The sequence below is a fragment of the Ranitomeya variabilis genome, chromosome 3 (assembly GCF_051348905.1).
Source record: "Ranitomeya variabilis isolate aRanVar5 chromosome 3, aRanVar5.hap1, whole genome shotgun sequence".
NCBI classification, from domain to species: domain Eukaryota; kingdom Metazoa; phylum Chordata; class Amphibia; order Anura; family Dendrobatidae; genus Ranitomeya; species Ranitomeya variabilis.
Genome location: NC_135234.1, coordinates 285900107 through 285921098, shown reverse-complemented (window position 1 = coordinate 285921098; position 20992 = coordinate 285900107). Strand labels below are relative to the sequence as shown.

At 56.0% G+C, this 20992-nt stretch overlaps 1 protein-coding gene across 1 annotated transcript in view; it reads right to left on the bottom strand.

The window, feature by feature from the left end:
- TAF11 (TATA-box binding protein associated factor 11) overlaps window positions 1-7278 on the bottom strand; it is a 206046-nt gene extending 198768 nt beyond the window's left edge. The window contains exon 1 of the mRNA XM_077295535.1: window positions 6973-7278. Coding sequence (XP_077151650.1) covers window positions 6973-7065 — 93 coding nt within the window. The 5' untranslated portion in view covers window positions 7066-7278. The remainder of the gene's footprint in view (window positions 1-6972) is intronic.
- Window positions 7279-20992: the final 13714 nt, after the last annotated feature.

Below are 20992 nucleotides of genomic sequence, written 5' to 3'. Positions count from 1 at the left end.
TAATATGCCCCACATGCTGCTCCATAAAGGTTGATGGCCCCCATAAGATGCTCCATAGCATAATATGCCTCACATGCTGCTCCATAAAGGTTGACGGCCCCCATAAGATGCTCCATAGCATAATATGCCCCACATGCTGCTCCAGAAAGGTTGATGGCCCCCATAACATGCTCATTAGCATAATATGCCCCATAAAGGTTGACGGCCCCATAAGATGCTCCATAGTATATGCCCCGTATGCTGCTCCATAAATGTTGATGGCCCCCATAAGATGCTCCATAGCATAATATGCCCCACGTGCTGCCCCATAAATGCTGACGGCCCTCAAAAGATGCTCCATAGCATAATATGCACCACGTGCTGCCCCATAAAGGTTGATGGCCCCCATAAGATGCTCCATAGCATAATATGCCCCACGTGCTGCCCCATAAATGCTGACGGCCCTCAAAAGATGCTCCATATCATAATATGCACCACGTGCTGCCCCATAAAGGTTGATGGCCCCCATAAGATGCTCCATAGCATAATATGCCCCGTATGCTGCTCCATAAAAATAAAAAAAACATAATAATACCAATCTTTATTTATATAGCGCCAACATATTCCGCAGCGCTTTACAGTTTAACAGTTTCAAACAACAATCATAGGTAACAATGTTAGCAATACAATAATAAAGCAAAATAAGACGACCCTGCTCGTGAGAGCTTACAATCTACAATGAGGTGGGGGAGATACAAAGTACAGGTATGTATTTACAATGATGGTCCAGCCATCTTCAGGGGGTGGGGGAGAAATGGAGATAGTGAAAGGGCCACACACACATAAAATGACCTTAATTAGTTAATGTGGTAGGCAGCTCTGAACAAATGTGTTTTGATGGAGATCCTAAAACTATGCAAGTTGTGGATGGTCCTAATATCTTGAGGTAGAGCATTCCAGTGGATTGGCGCAGCACGGGAGAAGTCTTGGCGTCGGGAGTGGGAGGTAAGTATTAATGCCCAGGTTAGTCGAAAGTCATTTGCAGAGCGCAGAGGTCGGTTAGGCCGATAGACCGAAATAAGGGAGGAGATGTATGGGGGTGCCGCACTGTGGAGAGCTTTGTGGGTGAGAACAAGGACTTTGAATTGTATCCTGTAATGAATGGGCAGCCAGTGTAATGACTGGCGAAGAGCGGATGCATCTGAGTTACGATTAGCCAGATGGACAACCCTGGCTGCTGCATTAAGGATGGACTGGAGAAGGGAAAGTCGAGTAAGGGGGAGGCTAATTAATAGACCTTTGCAGTAGTCCAAGCGGGAGTGGATCAGGGCGACAGTGAGGGTTTTTGTTGTCTCCATGGTAAGAAAAGGGCGGATTCTAGAGATGTTCTTTAGGTGTGAGCGGCACGAGCGGGCAAGAGATTGTATATGGGATGTGAAGGAGAGATCGGAGTCAAACAAAACACCCAGACAGCGTGCCTGCTGCCGGGGTGTTATTATGGTGCCACCCACGGAGAGGGAAATGTCAGATTTAGGGAGGTTAGTAGATGGCGGGAGCAGAAGAAGTTCAGTTTTGGAGAGATTGAGTTTCAGATAGAGAGCGGACATGATGTTGGAGACTGCGGACAGACAGTCAGTGGCGTTCTGTAGTACAACGGGGGTAAGGTCAGGGGATGACGTGTATAGTTGTGCGTCATCAGCATAAAGATGGTACTGAAAGCCAAATCTGCTGATGGTCTGTCCAATTGGGGCTGTGTAGAGGGAGAAGAGAAGGGGGCCAAGGACTGAGCCCTGGGGTACCCCAACAATGAGAGGAAGAGGAGATGAAGTGGAACCAGAGAACAGAACACTGAAGGAGCAGTCAGAAAGATAGGAGGAGAACCAGGAGAGAGCAGTGTCCTTAATGCCTAGTGACTGGAGCCTAGAGAGTAGGAGAGGGTGGTCAACAGTGTCAAAAGCTGCAGAAAGGTCGAGAAGAATGAGCAGAGAGTGGTCACCGTTACATTTTGCTGTCAGAAGGTCATTAGTCACCTTGATGAGTGCAGTTTCTGTCGAATGTAGGGGGCGGAAACTGTGAAGGGTCTAGAAGGGAATGAGTGGAGAGGTAACGGGTAAGGCGGGAGTAGATCAGGCGCTCCAAGAGTTTAGAGATGAAGGGGAGATTGGAGACCGGTCTGTAGTTGTTTGTGCAGGATGGGTTGAGGGTGGGTTTTTTTTTTAGTAATGGAGTAATGATAGAGTGTTTGAAGGAGGAGGGGAAATGCCAGAGGAGAGGGAGAAATTAAAGATTGTGGTTAGGTGAGTTGTGACAACTGGAGAGAGAGACTGGAGGAGGTGTGAGGGAATGGGGTCGGTCGTGCATGTAGTTGGACGAGAAGAGGAGAGAAGCTTGGAGACTTCTTCTGTAATGGGATCGAATGTGGAGAGTGAGCCAGGGGAGATGCAGGGAGGGATGGGAGTCATTGCACTTGGTGTCTGGGAGCGGATTTCCTGATGGATATTGTCTATTTTCTCTATAAAGTGGGAGGCCAGGTCATCAGCACAAATGTCTGTGATAGGATCTTGTGCTTTTGGCCTGAGGAGGGAGTGAAAGGTGTTAAAAAGTTTCTTGGGGTTGCTGGATAGTGAGGAGATCAGGGTGGTGTAGTAGGTCTGTTTGGCAAGGTGAAGGGCAGAGTTATAGGGCAGAGTTATAGGCTCTTAACATAAATTTGAAGTGTGTGAAGTCTACTGGTGTGCGTGTTTTCCTCCATAAGCATTCAGCACTCCTAGAGCATTGCTGGAGAAATCGGGTTTGCGATGTGAGCCAGGGCTGTTTCACTCTGTGTTTGGAGGTTCTGAGGGTGAGGGGAGCTACTTGTTCAAGGGTGCTTCTAAGAGTGTCGTTGTAGTGATGTACAGCCAGATCAGGACATGAAAAAGAAGAGATTGGGGACAATGATGAGTGTAGGGAGTCTGAAAGTGCATGAGGGTTAATGGCATGTAGATTTCTGAATGTGTTGTAGGTAGGAGAGTGCTGGGGTGGGGGAGGAATTGTGAGTGTGAAGGATAGAATGTTGTGGTCAGAGAGGGGAAGCGGTGAGTTATCTAGGTAGGAGATTGAACAGAGCCGGACAAAGACCAGGTCCAGGGTATTACTGTCTTTGTGTGTTTCAGAGGTTGAGAGCTGTGAGAGGCCTAGAGAAGTGGTTAATGATAGAAGCTGGGATGCAGATGTGGAAGTGGGGCTGTTAATGGGGATGTTGAAGTCTCCCAGGATAAGGTTTGGAAGTTCTGAGGACATGAAGTGCGGCAGCCAGGCTGAGAAGTGGTCCAGGAAGTGGGTGGGTGAGCCTGGGGGCCGGTATATGACCGCTACTCTGAGGGAGAGGGGACGAAAGAGCCTGATGGTGTGGACCTCAAAAGAAGGGAATGAGAGTGATGGAACTGGGGTGGGGGGGGGAAGACCTGGAACGTGCATTGTGGGGACAGGAGTATGCCGACTCCACCACCAGGTCTGTTTGTGGGTCTCAGGGAATGGGAGAATTGTAAGCCACCATGAGAAATGGCAGCGGGGGAGACAGTGTCAGAGTCCTGGATCCAGGTTTCAGTGAGGGCCAACAGATTTAGAGAGTTGTTCAGAAAGTAGTTGTGCAGGAAAGGAAGCTTGTTACATACAGACCGTGGATTCCAAAGGGCACAATTGAAAGAGAGAGGTGAGGGAGTGCAAGTAATATTAGTAAGGTTAGTATGGTTTTGATATGAGGTAGGGTAGCGGTTGAAGTTGGGGGATGGGGGACCGGGGTTGGGGGAGAGGTCCCCCAAAATCAGTAGGAGTAAGAAAATATAAAGCAAGTCGTTTTGGGAAGTGTATGAAGTTTTTTTGTGCGGTGTGTTTGGGCAAGATGGGCTGAGGTTTTCCAGGAAGGTGAGAAGTTCATGGGAGCTGTACATGGGAAAGGGAAAGAGAGAGGAGCTGATGTATATGAGTCGTGGTGGAGGGGGGATTGGGCGGTGAAAGTGCAGCACATGGATAGACAGGAGTGCAGAGTGTGGGTTACCTGACTCCTGCCCTGACTAACTGCCATGGAATAACTGCTGTATCACGACGCTTATCTTCATGACGCTTTGCTTCTGGGACGCTAGCGTGCACCCCTAAGGATGGTTCTTAATATATAGTCCAGACTGCTGGGTCAGGAGAGATGGATTGTGGGACCAGGGTGGGAATAATTTTGCAGCTGGGGCCAGCACACCAGGGGGTTGTTAAATGATCATACACATTGTGGCTGGCAACATGCTATAACACCTTCACCTGATAGTATCTAGAGTGGCCACAGTAATGGATATACTGTAAATCAAACAGTGAGCAAATCGTACAATGCAACAAATGAAGTATAACAATCATTAAGCAGGCACATTAAAATATGTTGCTAGATGGTAGAGTGGCAGATGACAGACAGCAGACAGCAAGCAGAGGGACTTTATACCATTAGAGTCTATAGCTCGCCTCTCGTCGCTGGGCGCCGAGGGCCTGAGCAGGAGGGGACACCGGCGCGCTATGGGGGGTCAGGTGCCGCCGCTGGCTCAGGCCCCCGCACTTGCAATATTCACATGTCCCCGTTCCACCGCCGCACGCCACCGGGTCTCTGCAGTGACTGTTCAGGCAGAGGGAGCGCACTAACCACGTTATCGCACCCTCTGACCTGAATGTCACAGCTGGAGAACGCAGAAGACAGAGCCCGACGGTGGAACGGGGACAGGTGAATATAGCATGGCTGACCCTCCCCGTCCTACTCACCCCATCCTGGCAGCCGGCAGCTCCTTCCAGTGCTGAGCGGTCACGTGGTACCGCTCATTAAAGCAATGAATAATCGTCCATATTCATTACTTTAATGAGCTTTACCACGTGACCACTGAACACAGGAAGAGCTGCGACACGGGAGAGATCTCGGTATGCGTTCAGTGCTCACACATACATCGATCTCCTGGGCTGCGTCACTCTGTGGGGTCCAGACTGCGCAGGCGCGTCACACTTGCGCAGTCTATTAAGGCTTCGGACAGAGTGACGCTCCCAGCGTTATACTATAGACTAGATGGTGGCCAGATTCTAACGCATCGGGTATTCTAAAATATGTATGTATGTACTTCGCGCTGTGAGTGGGGGTTAAATTCCGCACCAATATCGCTGATTGGTAGTGCCCGGCTGGCCGATCAGCGAAGCGTGGTTCAAATCTGGCGCCAATTTGCGGCCGGACTGCGCCTGTCGCTGATTGGTCGCTGCCGGCCGGGCACGACAAATGACAGAAGCGGTGTTTAAATACCGCGCCAATACCGCTGATTGGTCTTGGCTTGCCGCGACCAATCAGCAAAGCGTGGTTTAAATCCCGCGTCAATTCGCGGCTGAACTGCGTCTGTCGCTGATTGGTCGCAGGATGTCGGGGATTCGGGGCGCTGGATGTTGGGGGTTCGGGGTGCAGGATATAGCACAGCCACGTAGCATATAACACAGACAGCCCACGCTGCACGTAGCACAGCCCACGCTGCACGTGGCACAGCCCACGCTGCACGTGGCACAGCCCACGCTGCACGTGGCACAGCCCACGCTGCACGTGGCACAGCCCACGCTGCACGTGGCACAGCCCACGCTGCACGAGGCACAGCCCACGCTGCACGAGGCACAGCCCACGCTGCACGAGGCACAGCCCATGCAGCACGTGGCACAGCCCACGCGGCACAGCCCACGCAGCACGTGGCACAGCCCACGCGGCACAGCCCACGCAGCACGTGGCACAGCCCACGCAGCACGTGGCACAGCCCATGCAGCACGTGGCACAGCCCACGCAGCACGTGGCACAGCCCACGCAGCACGTGGCACAGCCCACGCAGCACGTGGCACAGCCCACGCAGCACAGCCCACGCAGCACGTGGCACAGCCCACGCAGCACGTGGCACAGCCCACGCAGTACGTAGCACAGCCCACGCAGTACGTAGCACAGCCCACGCAGTACGTAGCACAGCCCACGCAGTACGTAGCACAGCCCACGCAGTATATATCAGTCACGCAGTATAACATAGCCCATGTAGTATACAGCAGTGTGGGCACCATATCTCTGTTAAAAAAAAAAAATAATTAAAATAAAAAAATAGTTATATACTCACCCTCCAGCGTCCATCCATGCGTGCGAGCGGCGAGGCTGCCACCAGCTTCCGTTCCCAGAGATGCATTGCAAAATTACCCAGCTGACTTAGCGGTCTCGAGACCGCTAAGTCATCTGGGTAATTTCGCAATGCATCTCTGGGAACGGAAGCTGGCGGCAGCCTCGCCGCTCGCATCCGTGGACGCCGGAGGGTGAGTATAGCACCATTTTTTATATTTATTTTAACATTATATCTTTTTACTATTGATGCTGCATAGGCAGCATCAATAGTAAAAAGTTCATCACACGGTGTTAATAGCAGTGTTAACAGACTGCGTTACACCGCGGTGTAACGCAGTCGGTTTAACGGACTGCTAAAACGCTATGTGGGCGGCGGGCACTGACTTTGGGGGGGGGGGGTATGGAGGGGGCACTGACTGCAGGGGAGTAGGGAGTAGCCATTTCGCGGCCGCACTGTGCCCGCCGGTGATTGGCCGCGCCCAATGAGCGACTTGGGATTTCCGTGACAGACAAACAGACGGAAGTGCCCCTTAGACGAGATAGATAGATAGATAGATAGATAGATAGATAGATAGATAGATAGATAGATGTACTGCATATAAAAAAAAAACAAACAGAAAATGTCCATGGAAAGAAAGGTGCTCAGCCCTGAACTGGTTAAACGCCATTTTGCCGGCTGCAAAGTTTGGGGCGGTGTGTCCGTACAACCCGGATGGGCACAGCAGATACATGGGAACGAAGCACACTCACACACAATCAGGCAAGCTATTTTCCAGAACACGTCCCAAGCGTTAGTCACAGGTGTGAGCTGCACTGGACGGGAGTACCGTGTACGCAGCTTCCCCGCTACCTCTCACCTCCTGCTCATCTAGTTTGATCCGCTGCTCCGCAATATCTTCGGATAATCCTTTCGTTTCCTGGAGTGATGATGCACAGTCTGCGTCCTCCATGTTTGTTTCTATGGCAGCGACTAAAACGGAGTTGATTTTTTGAGGGAAAGAAGTCACCGGAAGGGGCGGGGCCTTCTTCAGTCCAGAGAAGACCCGATAGCAGAAAGCAGCGTCATGCTCAGGCTGCTGGAAAGGTTGAGCCTAGACTGTATGGGCTCCTTCCAGGTCCTGACTGCAGCCCGTACAATCTAGCTGGCTCACTACTTGAGACGCTAACTGTATGGGCTCCTTCCAGGTATATATTCTTGAAGAAAGCAGCCTTTATGGGCTGCAGCCCGTACATGACTCTGGAATATATGTCCTCCTTCAAGGTATAAATTATTAAAGGGAACCTGTCACCCCCAAAATGGAAGTTGAGCTAAGGCTACGTTCACATTTGCATTGTGCGGCATCGGCGACGCAACGCATGCAAAACGCAGCTTTTTGTGACGCAGGCGTCCAATTTTGGCATGATTTTCGGCGCAGAAAAAATGCATCATGCAGCGTCCTGTGCGCTCTGACGCTTGCGCCAAATATGACGCATGCGTCACAAAACGCAAGACATTGCATGTCCATGCTCCCCCATCTATAATATAACGCTGGGAGCGTCACTCTGTCCGAAGCCTTTATAGACTGCGCAAGCGCCGGCGCAGTCTGGACCCCACAGAGTGACGCTCCCAGGAGATCGCGGTATGCGTAAGCACTGAACGCACACCGCGATCTCCAACGGAGAAGCGGGGACGAGCCACGGAGCCAGGAGGGTGAGTATATTTACCTGTCCTCCGTTCCACCGCTGCGCGCGAGCCTCCGTCCTCCACATCCTCTGCCTGAGACGTTCAGTTCAGAGGGCACGATGACGCGCTTAATGCGCGCCGCCCTCTGACTGAACAGTCACAGCCAGAGGACAGGACCCGGAAGACAGACCGGCGCGCAGCAGTGGAACGGGAGGACAGGTAAATATAGCAAGTGCCGGGGGCCTGAGCTAGCGGCGACTCCGGCACCTGACCCCCACAGCGCGCCGGTGTCCCCGCCTGCTCAGGCCCCCAGCAGAGCCACGCACAGCCGCCCGCAGTCAGCAGAGCCGCCCGCAGTCAGCAGAGCCACGCACAGCCCCCCGCAGTCAGCAGAGCCACGCACAGCCGCCCGCAGTCAGCAGAGCCACGCACAGCCCCCCGCAGTCAGCAGAGCCACGCACAGCCGCCCGCAGTCAGCAGAGCCACGCACAGCCCCCCGCAGTCAGCAGAGCCACGCACAGCCCCCCACAGTCAGCAGAGCCACGCACAGCCGCCCGCAGTCAGCAGAGCCACGCACAGCCGCCCGCAGTCAGCAGAGCCACGCACAGCCGCCCGCAGTCAGCAGAGCCACGCACAGCCGCCCGCAGTCAGCAGAGCCACGCACAGCCCCCCGCAGTCAGCAGAGCCACGCACAGCCGCCCGCAGTCAGCAGAGCCACGCACAGCCGCCCGCAGTCAGCAGAGCCACGCACAGCCGCCCGCAGTCAGCAGAGCCACGCACAGCCGCCCGCAGTCAGCAGAGCCACGCACAGCCCCCCGCAGTCAGCAGAGCCACGCACAGCCCCCCGCAGTCAGCAGAGCCACGCACAGCCCCCCGCAGTCAGCAGAGCCACGCACAGCCCCCCGCAGTCAGCAGAGCCACGCACAGCCGCCAGCAGTCAGCAGAGCCACGCACAGCCGCCCGCAGTCAGCAGAGCCACGCACAGCCGCCCGCACTCAGCAGAGCCACGCACAGCCCCCCGCACTCAGCAGAGCCACGCACAGCCGCCCGCAGTCAGCAGAGCCACGCACAGCCGCCCGCAGTCAGCAGAGCCACGCACAGCCGCCCGCAGTCAGCAGAGCCACGCACAGCCGCCCGCACTCAGCAGAGCCACGCACAGCCGCCCGCACTCAGCAGAGCCACGCACAGCCGCCCGCACTCAGCAGAGCCACGCACAGCCGCCCGCACTCAGCAGAGCCACGCACAGCCGCCCGCACTCAGCAGAGCCACGCACAGCCGCCCGCACTCAGCAGAGCCACGCACAGCCGCCCGCACTCAGCAGAGCCACGCACAGCCGCCCGCACTCAGCAGAGCCACGCACAGCCGCCCGCACTCAGCAGAGCCACGCACAGCCGCCCGCACTCAGCAGAGCCACGCACAGCCGCCCGCACTCAGCAGAGCCACGCACAGCCGCCCGCACTCAGCAGAGCCACGCACAGCCGCCCGCACTCAGCAGAGCCACGCACAGCCGCCCGCACTCAGCAGAGCCACGCACAGCCGCCCGCACTCAGCAGAGCCACGCACAGCCGCCCGCACTCAGCACAGCCGCCCGCACTCAGCACAGCCGCCCGCACTCAGCACAGCCGCCCGCACTCAGCACAGCCGCCCGCAGTCAGCAGAGCCACGCACAGCCCCCCGCAGTCAGCAGAGCCACGCACAGCCCCCCGCAGTCAGCAGAGCCACGCACAGCCCCCCGCAGTCAGCAGAGCCACGCACAGCCCCCCGCAGTCAGCAGAGCCACGCACAGCCCCCCGCAGTCAGCAGAGCCACGCACAGCCGCCAGCAGTCAGCAGAGCCACGCACAGCCGCCCGCAGTCAGCAGAGCCACGCACAGCCGCCCGCAGTCAGCAGAGCCACGCACAGCCGCCCGCAGTCAGCAGAGCCACGCACAGCCGCCCGCACTCAGCAGAGCCACGCACAGCCCCCCGCACTCAGCAGAGCCACGCACAGCCCCCCGCACTCAGCAGAGCCACGCACAGCCGCCCGCAGTCAGCAGAGCCACGCACAGCCGCCCGCAGTCAGCAGAGCCACGCACAGCCGCCCGCACTCAGCAGAGCCACGCACAGCCGCCCGCACTCAGCAGAGCCACGCACAGCCGCCCGCACTCAGCAGAGCCACGCACAGCCGCCCGCACTCAGCAGAGCCACGCACAGCCGCCCGCACTCAGCAGAGCCACGCACAGCCGCCCGCAGTCAGCAGAGCCACGCACAGCCGCCCGCACTCAGCAGAGCCACGCACAGCCGCCCGCACTCAGCAGAGCCACGCACAGCCGCCCGCACTCAGCAGAGCCACGCACAGCCGCCCGCACTCAGCAGAGCCACGCACAGCCGCCCGCACTCAGCAGAGCCACGCACAGCCGCCCGCACTCAGCAGAGCCACGCACAGCCGCCCGCACTCAGCAGAGCCACGCACAGCCGCCCGCACTCAGCAGAGCCACGCACAGCCGCCCGCACTCAGCAGAGCCACGCACAGCCGCCCGCACTCAGCACAGCCGCCCGCACTCAGCACAGCCGCCCGCAGTCAGCAGAGCCACGCACAGCCCCCCGCAGTCAGCAGAGCCACGCACAGCCCCCCGCAGTCAGCAGAGCCACGCACAGCCGCCCGCACTCAGCAGAGCCACGCACAGCCGCCCGCACTCAGCACAGCCGCCCGCACTCAGCACAGCCGCCCGCACTCAGCAGAGCCACGCACAGCCCCCCGCAGTCAGCAGAGCCACGCACAGCCGCCCGCACTCAGCAGAGCCACGCACAGCCGCCCGCAGTCAGCAGAGCCACGCACAGCCGCCCGCAGTCAGCAGAGCCACGCACAGCCGCCCGCACTCAGCAGAGCCACGCACAGCCGCCCGCACTCAGCAGAGCCACGCACAGCCGCCCGCACTCAGCAGAGCCACGCACAGCCGCCCGCACTCAGCAGAGCCACGCACAGCCGCCCGCACTCAGCAGAGCCACGCACAGCCGCCCGCACTCAGCAGAGCCACGCACAGCCGCCCGCACTCAGCAGAGCCACGCACAGCCGCCCGCACTCAGCAGAGCCACGCACAGCCGCCCGCACTCAGCAGAGCCACGCACAGCCGCCCGCACTCAGCAGAGCCACGCACAGCCGCCCGCACTCAGCACAGCCGCCCGCACTCAGCACAGCCGCACTCGGGCAGTAGAGCCGGAGAGAGAAAGATGGGAGCAACATATGGCAGAATGGAAACAGGAACAGGCAGAATGGGGGCGCGGGATGGGAGCAGCACATGACAGAATGATTGCGCACGATGGGAGCAGCACATGACAGGATGGGGGTGCAGGATGGGAGCACATGACAGGATGGGGCGCAGGATGGGAGCACATGACAGGATGGGAGCAGCACATGACAGAATGGGGGCACACACATGACAGGATGGGGGTGTAGGATGGAGCAGCATATGACAGGATGGGGGCGCAGGATGGGAGCACATGACAGGATGGGGACGAAGGATTGAGCAGCACATGACAGGATGGGGGTGCAGGATGGAGGAGCACATGACAGGATGGGGGCGCAGGATGGAGCAGCACATGACAGGATGGGGACGAAGGATTGAGCAGCACATGACAGGATGGGGGTGCAGGATGGAGGAGCACATGACAGGATGGGGGCGCAGGATGGAGCAGAACATGACAGGATGGGGACGCAGGATGGAGCAGCACATGACAGGATGGAGCTGCAGGATGGAGCAGCACATGACAGGATGGTGACCATATACCAATATAAATGCTCGACACCCGGGCGTAGAACGGGTTCAATAGCTAGTCTATAATATAAAGCTGGGAGCGTCACTCTGTCCGAAGCCTTTATAGACTGCGCAAGCGCCGGCGCAGTCTGGACCCCACAGAGTGACTCTCCCAGGAGATCGCGGTATGCGTAAGCGCTGAACGCACACCGCGATCTCCAACGGAGAAGCAGGGACGAGCCAGGAGGGTGAGTATGCAATACTTACCTGTCCCGTTCCACCGACGCGATTCCGGGCCATGAATGTCCCCCTGCTCCCGGAATCGGTGCCTGCGCAGTCCGCGCTTTCCGGCGCCATTTTCTTGAAGACACACTGCGTGTCTTTAAGAAAATGGCGCCGGAAAGCTCGGATGCCTGTGACGTTCAGTTCAGCTTAATGCGCGCCGCCCTCTGACTGAACAGTCACAGCCAGCGGACCCGGAAGACGGAGCGGTGGAACGGGGGACAGGTAAATATAGCAAGTGTCGGGGGCCTGAGCTAGCGGCGACTCCGGCACCTGACCCTCACAGCGCGCCGGTGTCCCCGCCTGCTCAGGCCCCCAGCACAGCCGCCCGCACCTTCAGCACCACCACGCACAGCCGCCCGCACTCGCCACCGCCACGCACAGCCGCCCGCACTCGCCACCGCCACGCACAGCCGCCCGCACTCGACAGCCGCCCACACTCACCACCGCCACGCACAGCCGCCCGCACTCACCACCGCCACGCACAGCCGCCCGCACTCACCACCGCCACGCACAGCCGCCCGCACTCACCACCGCCACGCACAGCCGCCCACACTCACCACCGCCACGCACAGCCACCCGCACTCAGCACCACCGCCACGCACAGCCGCCCGCACTCAGCACCACCGCCAAGCAGAGCCGCCCGCACTCAGCACAGCCGCCCGCACTCAGCACAGCCACGCACAGCTGCCCACACTCACCACCGCCACGCACAGCCGCCCGCACTCACCACCGCCACGCACAGCCGCCCGCACTCACCACCGCCACGCACAGCCGCCCACACTCACCACAGCCGCACGCCCTCACCACAGCCGCCCTGTTGTGAAATTGGATTCTGGGCTCCCCCGGTGGCCACTTGTGGAATTGAACTTGTGTGCATCATCCCCTCTGTTCACCTGCTCCTATCAGGATGTGGGAGTCGCTATATAACCTTGCTCCTCTGTCAGTTTCATGCCGGTCAACAATGTAATCAGAAGCCTTCTGTGCTTGTTCCTGCTACTAGACAACCCCCAGCTAAGTTGGACTTTTGTCCTTGTGTGTTTTTGCATTTTGTTCCTGTTCACAGCTGCTGTTTCGTTACTGTGTCTGGAAAGCTCTTGTGATCGGAAATTGCCACTCTGGTGTTATGAGTTAATGCTAGAGTCTTAAAGTAATTTCTGGATGGTGTTTTGATAGGGTTTTCTGCTGACCATGAAAGTGCCCTTTCTGTCTTCCTGCTATCTAGTAAGCGGACCTCGATTTTGCTAAAACTATTTTCATACTACGTTTGTCATTTCATCTAAAATCACCGCCAATATATGTGGGGGCCTCTGTCTGCCTTTTGGGAAAATTTCTCTAGAGGTGAGCCAGGACTGTCTTTTCCTCTGCTAGGATTAGGTAGTTCTCCGGCTGGCGCTGGGCATCTAGGGATAAAAAAACGTAGGCATGCTACCCGGCCACTTCTAGTTGTGCGGCAGGTTTAGTTCATGGTCAGTATAGTTTCCATCTTCCAAGAGCTAGTTCTCATATATGCTGGGCTATGTTCTCTCGCCATTGAGAATCATGACAGTTTGACCGGCCCAAAAAAGGGTTAAATTACTGGCTGAGAAAGGAGAGAAAAAAGAAGTCTGCTACAATTTTTTTTTTTTTTTTCTCTAGTTCTGAGTGTGCTCTTAATTTAATCACTTGCTAGTCTGCCTTTACTGCAGCCTTCCTCTCTTTCTCTCCTTCTAATCCTTGAATGGCTCTGTGTTCACCTGTTTCAAATGGATCTTCAGAGTGTAGCTACAGGTTTGAATAATCTCGCCACAAAGGTACAAAATTTGCAAGATTTTGTTGTTCATGCACCTATGTCTGAGCCTAGAATTCCTTTGCCTGAGTTCTTCTCGGGGAATAGATCTCACTTTCAAAATTTTAAAAATAATTGCAAATTGTTTTTGTCCCTGAAGTCTCGCTCTGCCGGAGACTCTGCACAGCAGGTCAGGATTGTAATTTCCTTGCTCCGGGGCGACCCTCAAGACTGGGCTTTTGCATTGGCACCAGGGGATCCTGCGTTGCTCAGTGTGGATGCGTTTTTTCTGGCCTTGGGGTTGCTTTATGAGGAACCTCATTTAGAGCTTCAGGCGGAAAAGGCCTTGATGTCCTTGTCTCAGGGGCAAGAGGAAGCTGAAATATACTGCCAAAAATTCCGCAAATGGTCTGTGCTTACTCAGTGGAATGAGTGCGCCCTGGCGGCGATTTTCAGAGAAGGTCTCTCTGATGCCATTAAGGATGTTATGGTGGGGTTCCCTGTGCCTGCAAGTCTGAATGAGTCCATGACGATGGCTATTCAGATCGATAGGCGTCTGCGGGAGCGCAAACCTGTGCACCATTTGGCGGTGTCTACTGAGAAAACGCCAGAAAATATGCAATGTGATAGAATTCTGTCCAGAAGCGAGCGGCAGAATTTTAGACGAAAAAATGGGTTGTGCTTCTATTGCGGTGATTCAACTCATGTTATATCAGCATGCTTTAAGCGTACTAAGAAGCCTGACAAGTCTGTTTCAATTAGCACTTTACAGTCTAAGTTTATTCTGTCTGTGACCCTGATTTGTTCTTTGTCATCTATTACCGCGGACGCCTATGTCGACTCTGGCGCTGCTTTGAGTCTTATGGATTGGTCCTTTGCCAAACGCTGTGGGTATGATTTGGAGCCATTGGAGGCTCCGATACCTCTGAAAGGGATTGACTCCACCCCATTGGCTAGTAATAAACCACAATACTGGACACAAGTGACTATGCGTGTTAATCCGGATCACCAGGAGGTTATTCGCTTTCTGGTGCTGTATAATCTACATGATGTTTTGGTGCTGGGATTGCCATGGCTGCAATCTCATAACCCAGTCCTCGACTGGAGAGCTATGTCTGTGTTAAGCTGGGGATGTAAAGGAACTCATGGGGACGTACCTTTGGTTTCCATTTCATCATCTATTCCCTCTGAGATTCCTGAATTCTTGTCTGACTTTCGTGACGTTTTTGAAGAACCCAAGGTTGGTTCACTACCTCCGCACCGGGAGTGCGATTGTGCCATAGACTTGATCCCGGGTAGTAAATACCCTAAGGGGCGTTTATTTAATCTGTCTGTGCCTGAACACGCTGCTATGCGAGAATATATAAAGGAGTCCTTGGAAAAGGGACATATTCGTCCTTCGTCATCTCCCTTAGGAGCCGGTTTTTTCTTTGTGTCTAAGAAAGACGGCTCTTTGAGGCCGTGTATTGATTATCGACTTTTGAATAAAATCACGGTTAAATATCAATATCCGTTGCCACTGCTTACTGATTTGTTTGCTCGTATAAAGGGGGCCAAGTGGTTCTCTAAGATTGATCTCCGTGGGGCGTATAATTTGGTGCGAATCAAGCAGGGGGATGAGTGGAAAACCGCATTTAATACGCCCGAGGGCCATTTCGAGTATTTGGTGATGCCTTTTGGTCTTTCAAATGCCCCTTCAGTCTTCCAGTCCTTTATGCATGACATTTTCCGCGATTATTTGGATAAATTTATGATTGTGTATCTGGATGATATTCTGATTTTTTCGGATGACTGGGACTCTCATGTCCAGCAGGTCAGGAGGGTTTTTCAGGTTTTGCGGTCTAATTCCTTGTGTGTTCTAAGTGTGTTTTTGGGGTTCAGAAGATTTCCTTCTTGGGATACATTTTTTCCCCCTCTTCCATCGAGATGGATCCTGTCAAGGTTCAGGCTATTAGTGATTGGACGCAACCCTCTTCTCTTAAGAGTCTTCAGAAATTTTTGGGCTTTGCTAACTTTTATCGTCGATTTATTGCTGGTTTTTCTGATGTTGTAAAACCATTGACTGATTTGACTAAGAAGGGTGCTGATGTTGCTGATTGGTCCCCTGATGCTGTGGAGGCCTTTCGGGAGCTCAAGCGCCGCTTTTCTTCTGCCCCAGTGTTGCGTCAGCCTGATGTTGCTCTTCCTTTTCAGGTTGAGGTCGACGCTTCTGAAATCGGAGCTGGGGCGGTGTTGTCGCAGAGAAGTTCCGACTGCTCCGTGATGAGACCTTGTGCTTTTTTTTCCCGTAAATTTTCGCCCGCCGAGCGGAATTATGATATTGGGAATCGGGAGCTTTTGGCCATGAAGTGGGCTTTTGAGGAGTGGCGTCACTGGCTTGAGGGGGCCAGACATCAGGTGGTGGTATTGACTGACCACAAAAATTTAATTTACCTTGAGTCTGCCAGGCGCCTGAATCCTAGACAGGCGCGCTGGTCGTTGTTTTTCTCTCGGTTTAATTTTGTGGTGTCTTACCTACCGGGTTCTAAGAATGTTAAGGCGGATGCCCTTTCTAGGAGTTTTGAGCCTGACTCCCCTGGTAATTCTGAGCCCACAGGTATCCTTAAAGATGGAGTGATATTGTCTGCCGTTTCTCCAGACCTGCGGCGGGCCTTGCAGGAGTTTCAGGCGGATAGACCTGATCGTTGCCCACCTGGTAGACTGTTTGTTCCTGATGATTGGACCAGTAGAGTCATCTCTGAGGTTCATTCTTCTGCGTTGGCAGGTCATCCTGGAATCTTTGGTACCAGGGATTTGGTGGCAAGGTCCTTCTGGTGGCCTTCCCTGTCACGAGATGTGCGAGGCTTTGTGCAGTCTTGTGACGTTTGTGCTCGGGCCAAGCCTTGTTGCTCTCGGGCTAGTGGATTGTTGTTGCCCTTGCCTATCCCGAAGAGGCCTTGGACGCACATCTCGATGGATTTTATTTCGGATCTGCCTGTTTCTCAGAAGATGTCTGTCATCTGGGTGGTGTGTGACCGTTTCTCTAAGATGGTCCATCTGGTTCCCTTGCCTAAGTTGCCTTCTTCTTCCGAGTTGGTTCCTCTGTTTTTTCAAAATGTTGTTCGTTTGCATGGTATTCCGGAGAATATCGTTTCTGACAGAGGGACCCAATTCGTGTCTAGATTTTGGCGGGCATTCTGTGCTAGGATGGGCATAGATTTGTCTTTTTCGTCTGCTTTCCATCCTCAGACTAATGGCCAGACCGAGCGGACTAATCAGACCTTGGAGACATATTTGAGGTGTTTTGTGTCTGCGGATCAGGATGATTGGGTTGCTTTTTTGCCTTTGGCGGAGTTCGCCCTCAATAATCGGGCCAGCTCTGCCACCTTGGTGTCCCCGTTTTTCTGTAATTCGGGGTTTCATCCTCGATTTTCCTCCGGTCAAGTGGAATCTTCGGATTGTCCTGGAGTGGATGCTGTGGTGGAGAGGTTGCATCAGATTTGGGGGCAGGTGGTGGACAATTTGAAGTTGTCCCAGGAGAAGACTCAGCTTTTTGCCAACCGCCGTCGTCGTGTTGGTCCTCGGCTTTGTGTTGGGGACTTGGTGTGGTTGTCTTCTCGTTTTGTCCCTATGAGGGTTTCTTCTCCTAAATTTAAGCCTCGGTTCATCGGCCCGTACAAGATATTGGAGATTCTGAACCCTGTGTCCTTCCGTTTGGACCTCCCTGCATCCTTTTCGATTCATAATGTTTTTCATCGGTCATTGTTGCGCAGGTATGAGGTACCAGCTGTGCCTTCCGTTGAGCCTCCTGCTCCGGTGTTGGTTGAGGGTGAGTTGGAGTACGTTGTGGAAAAGATCTTAGACTCTCGTGTTTCCAGACGGAAACTCCAGTATCTGGTCAAATGGAGGGGATACGGTCAGGAGGATAATTCTTGGGTCACTGCCTCTGATGTTCATGCCTCCGATCTTGTCCGTGCCTTTCATAGGGCTCATCCTGATCGCCCTGGTGGTTCTGGTGAGGGTTCGGTGCCCCCTCCTTGAGGGGGGGGTACTGTTGTGAAATTGGATTCTGGGCTCCCCCGGTGGCCACTTGTGGAATTGAACTTGTGTGCATCATCCCCTCTGTTCACCTGCTCCTATCAGGATGTGGGAGTCGCTATATAACCTTGCTCCTCTGTCAGTTTCATGCCGGTCAACAATGTAATCAGAAGCCTTCTGTGCTTGTTCCTGCTACTAGACAACCCCCAGCTAAGTTGGACTTTTGTCCTTGTGTGTTTTTGCATTTTGTTCCTGTTCACAGCTGCTGTTTCGTTACTGTGTCTGGAAAGCTCTTGTGATCGGAAATTGCCACTCTGGTGTTATGAGTTAATGCTAGAGTCTTAAAGTAATTTCTGGATGGTGTTTTGATAGGGTTTTCTGCTGACCATGAAAGTGCCCTTTCTGTCTTCCTGCTATCTAGTAAGCGGACCTCGATTTTGCTAAAACTATTTTCATACTACGTTTGTCATTTCATCTAAAATCACCGCCAATATATGTGGGGGCCTCTGTCTGCCTTTTGGGAAAATTTCTCTAGAGGTGAGCCAGGACTGTCTTTTCCTCTGCTAGGATTAGGTAGTTCTCCGGCTGGCGCTGGGCATCTAGGGATAAAAAAACGTAGGCATGCTACCCGGCCACTTCTAGTTGTGCGGCAGGTTTAGTTCATGGTCAGTATAGTTTCCATCTTCCAAGAGCTAGTTCTCATATATGCTGGGCTATGTTCTCTCGCCATTGAGAATCATGACACCGCCCGCCCTCACCACAGCCGCCCGCCCTCAGCACAGCCGCCCGCACTCAGCACCGCCACGCACAGCCGCCCGCACTTACCACCGTCACGCACAGCCACCCGCACTTACCACCGCCACGCACAGCCGCCCGCACTCACCACCGCCACGCACAGCCGCCCACACTCACCACAGCCACGCACACCCGCCCGCACTCAGCACAGCCGCCCGCACTCGCCAACAGTCACAGCCAGCGGACCCGGAAGACGGAGCGGTGGAACGGGGGACAGGTAAATATAGCAAGTGCCGGGGGCCTGAGCTAGCGGCGACTCCGGCACCTGACCCCCACAGCGCGCCGGTGTCCCCGCCTGCTCAGGCCCCCAGCACAGCCGCCCGCACCTTCAGCACCACCACGCACAGCCGCCCGCACTCGCCACCGCCACGCACAGCCGCCCGCACTCGACAGCCGCCCACACTCACCACCGCCACGCACAGCCGCCCGCACTCACCACCGCCACGCACAGCCGCCCGCACTCACCACCGCCACGCACAGCCGCCCGCACTCACCACCGCCACGCACAGCCGCCCACACTCGACAGCCGCCCACACTCACCACCGCCACGCACAGCCGCCCGCACTCACCACCGCCACGCACAGCCGCCCGCACTCGCCACCGCCACGCACAGCCGCCCGCACTCGCCACCGCCACGCACAGCCGCCCGCACTCGACAGCCGCCCACACTCACCACCGCCACGCACAGCCGCCCGCACTCACCACCGCCACGCACAGCCGCCCGCACTCACCACAGCCACGCACAGCCGCCCGCACTCAGCACAGCCGCCCGCACTCAGCACAGCCGCCCGCATTCAGCACAGCCGCGCACAGCCGCCCGCACTCACCACCGCCACGCACAGCCGCCCGCACTCAGCACAGCCGCCCGCACTCAGCACAGCCGCCCGCACTCAGCACAGCCGCCCGCACTCGCCACTGCCACGCACAGCTGCCCACACTCACCACAGCCACGCACAGCCGCCCGCACTCAGCACAGCCGCCCGCACTCAGCACAGCCGCCCGTACTCAGCACAGCCGCCCGCACTCACCACCGCCACGCACAGCCGCCCACACTCACCACAGCCACGCACAGCCGCCCGCACTCAGCACAGCTGCCCGCACTCAGCACAGCCGCCCGCACTCACCACAGCCACGCACAGCCGCCTGCACTCACCACAGCCACGCACAGCCGCCCGCACTCAGCACAGCCGCCCGCACTCAGCACAGCCGCTCGCATTCAGCACAGCCGCGCACAGCCGCCCGCACTCACCACCGCCACGCACAGCCGCCCGCACTCAGCACAGCCGCCCGCACTCAGCACAGCCGCCCGCACTCAGCACAGCCGCCCGCAATCAGCACCGCCACGCACAGCCGCCCGCACTCACCACCGCCACGCACAGCCGCCCGCACTCACCACCGCCACGCACAGCCGCCCGCACTCAGCACAGCCGCCCGCACTCAGCACAGCCGCACTCGGGCAGTAGAGCCGGAGAGAGAAAGATGGGAGCAACATATGGCAGAATGGAAACAGGAACAGGCAGAATGGGTGCAGCACATTACAACAGAATGGGGGCACAGGATGGGAGCAGCACATGATAGAATGGGGGCGCAGGATGGGAGCAGCACATGACAGAATGGGGGCACAGGATGCGAGCAGCACATGACAGAATGATTGCGCACGATGGGAGCAGCACATGACAGGATGGGGGTGCAGGATGGGAGCACATGACAGGATGGGGCGCAGGATGGGAGCAGCACATGACAGAATGGGGGCACAGGATGGGAGCAGCACATGACAGAATGGGGGCACAGGATGGGAGCAGCACATGACAGAATGGGGACACACACATGACAGGATGAGGGTGTAGGATGGAGCAGCATATGACAGGATGGGGGTGCAGGATGGGAGCACATGACAGGATGGGGATGCAGGATGGAGCAGCACATGACAGGATGGGGGCGCAGGATGGGAGCACATGACAGGATGGGGATGCAGGATGGAGCAGCACATGACAGGATGGGGATGCAGGATAAAGCAGCACATGACAGGATGGGGGCGCAGGATGGAGCAGCACATGACAGGATGGGAGAGCAAGATGAGAGCAGCACATACCAGGATGGAGGCCATATACCAATATAAATGCTCGCCACCCGGGCGTAGAACGGGTTCAATAGCTAGTGTTAAATATAGGGGCGCATGACGCATGCGCCGCTATGCGTCGCCGAACCTGCGCCCGACGCAACGCAAATGTGAACGTAGCCTAAGGCCACCGGCATCAGGGGCTTATCTCTAGCATTCTGTAATGCTGTAGATAAGCCCCCCCCCCGATGTATCCTAAAAGATAAGAAAAAGAGGTTAGATTATACTAATCCAGGGGTGGTCCCGCTGCGGTCTGGTCCGCTTCATAGGAGGACGTCCTCTTCTTGTCTAATTGCTGTGGCTTCGGCGCAGGCGTACTTTGTATGCCCTGTTGAGGGCAGAGCAAAGTACTGCACTGCGCAGGTGTAAGGAGGTAAAACACAAGAACAGTCTGGGGGCGGTTGCCTTCTCGGCTCTGTGCCTGGAACCATTGAGCTGTGCTGCAGGTTCCCCAAGGGGCAGACTTAGAGACTGGGACAGGAAGGAAGCGGGCAGAGAGC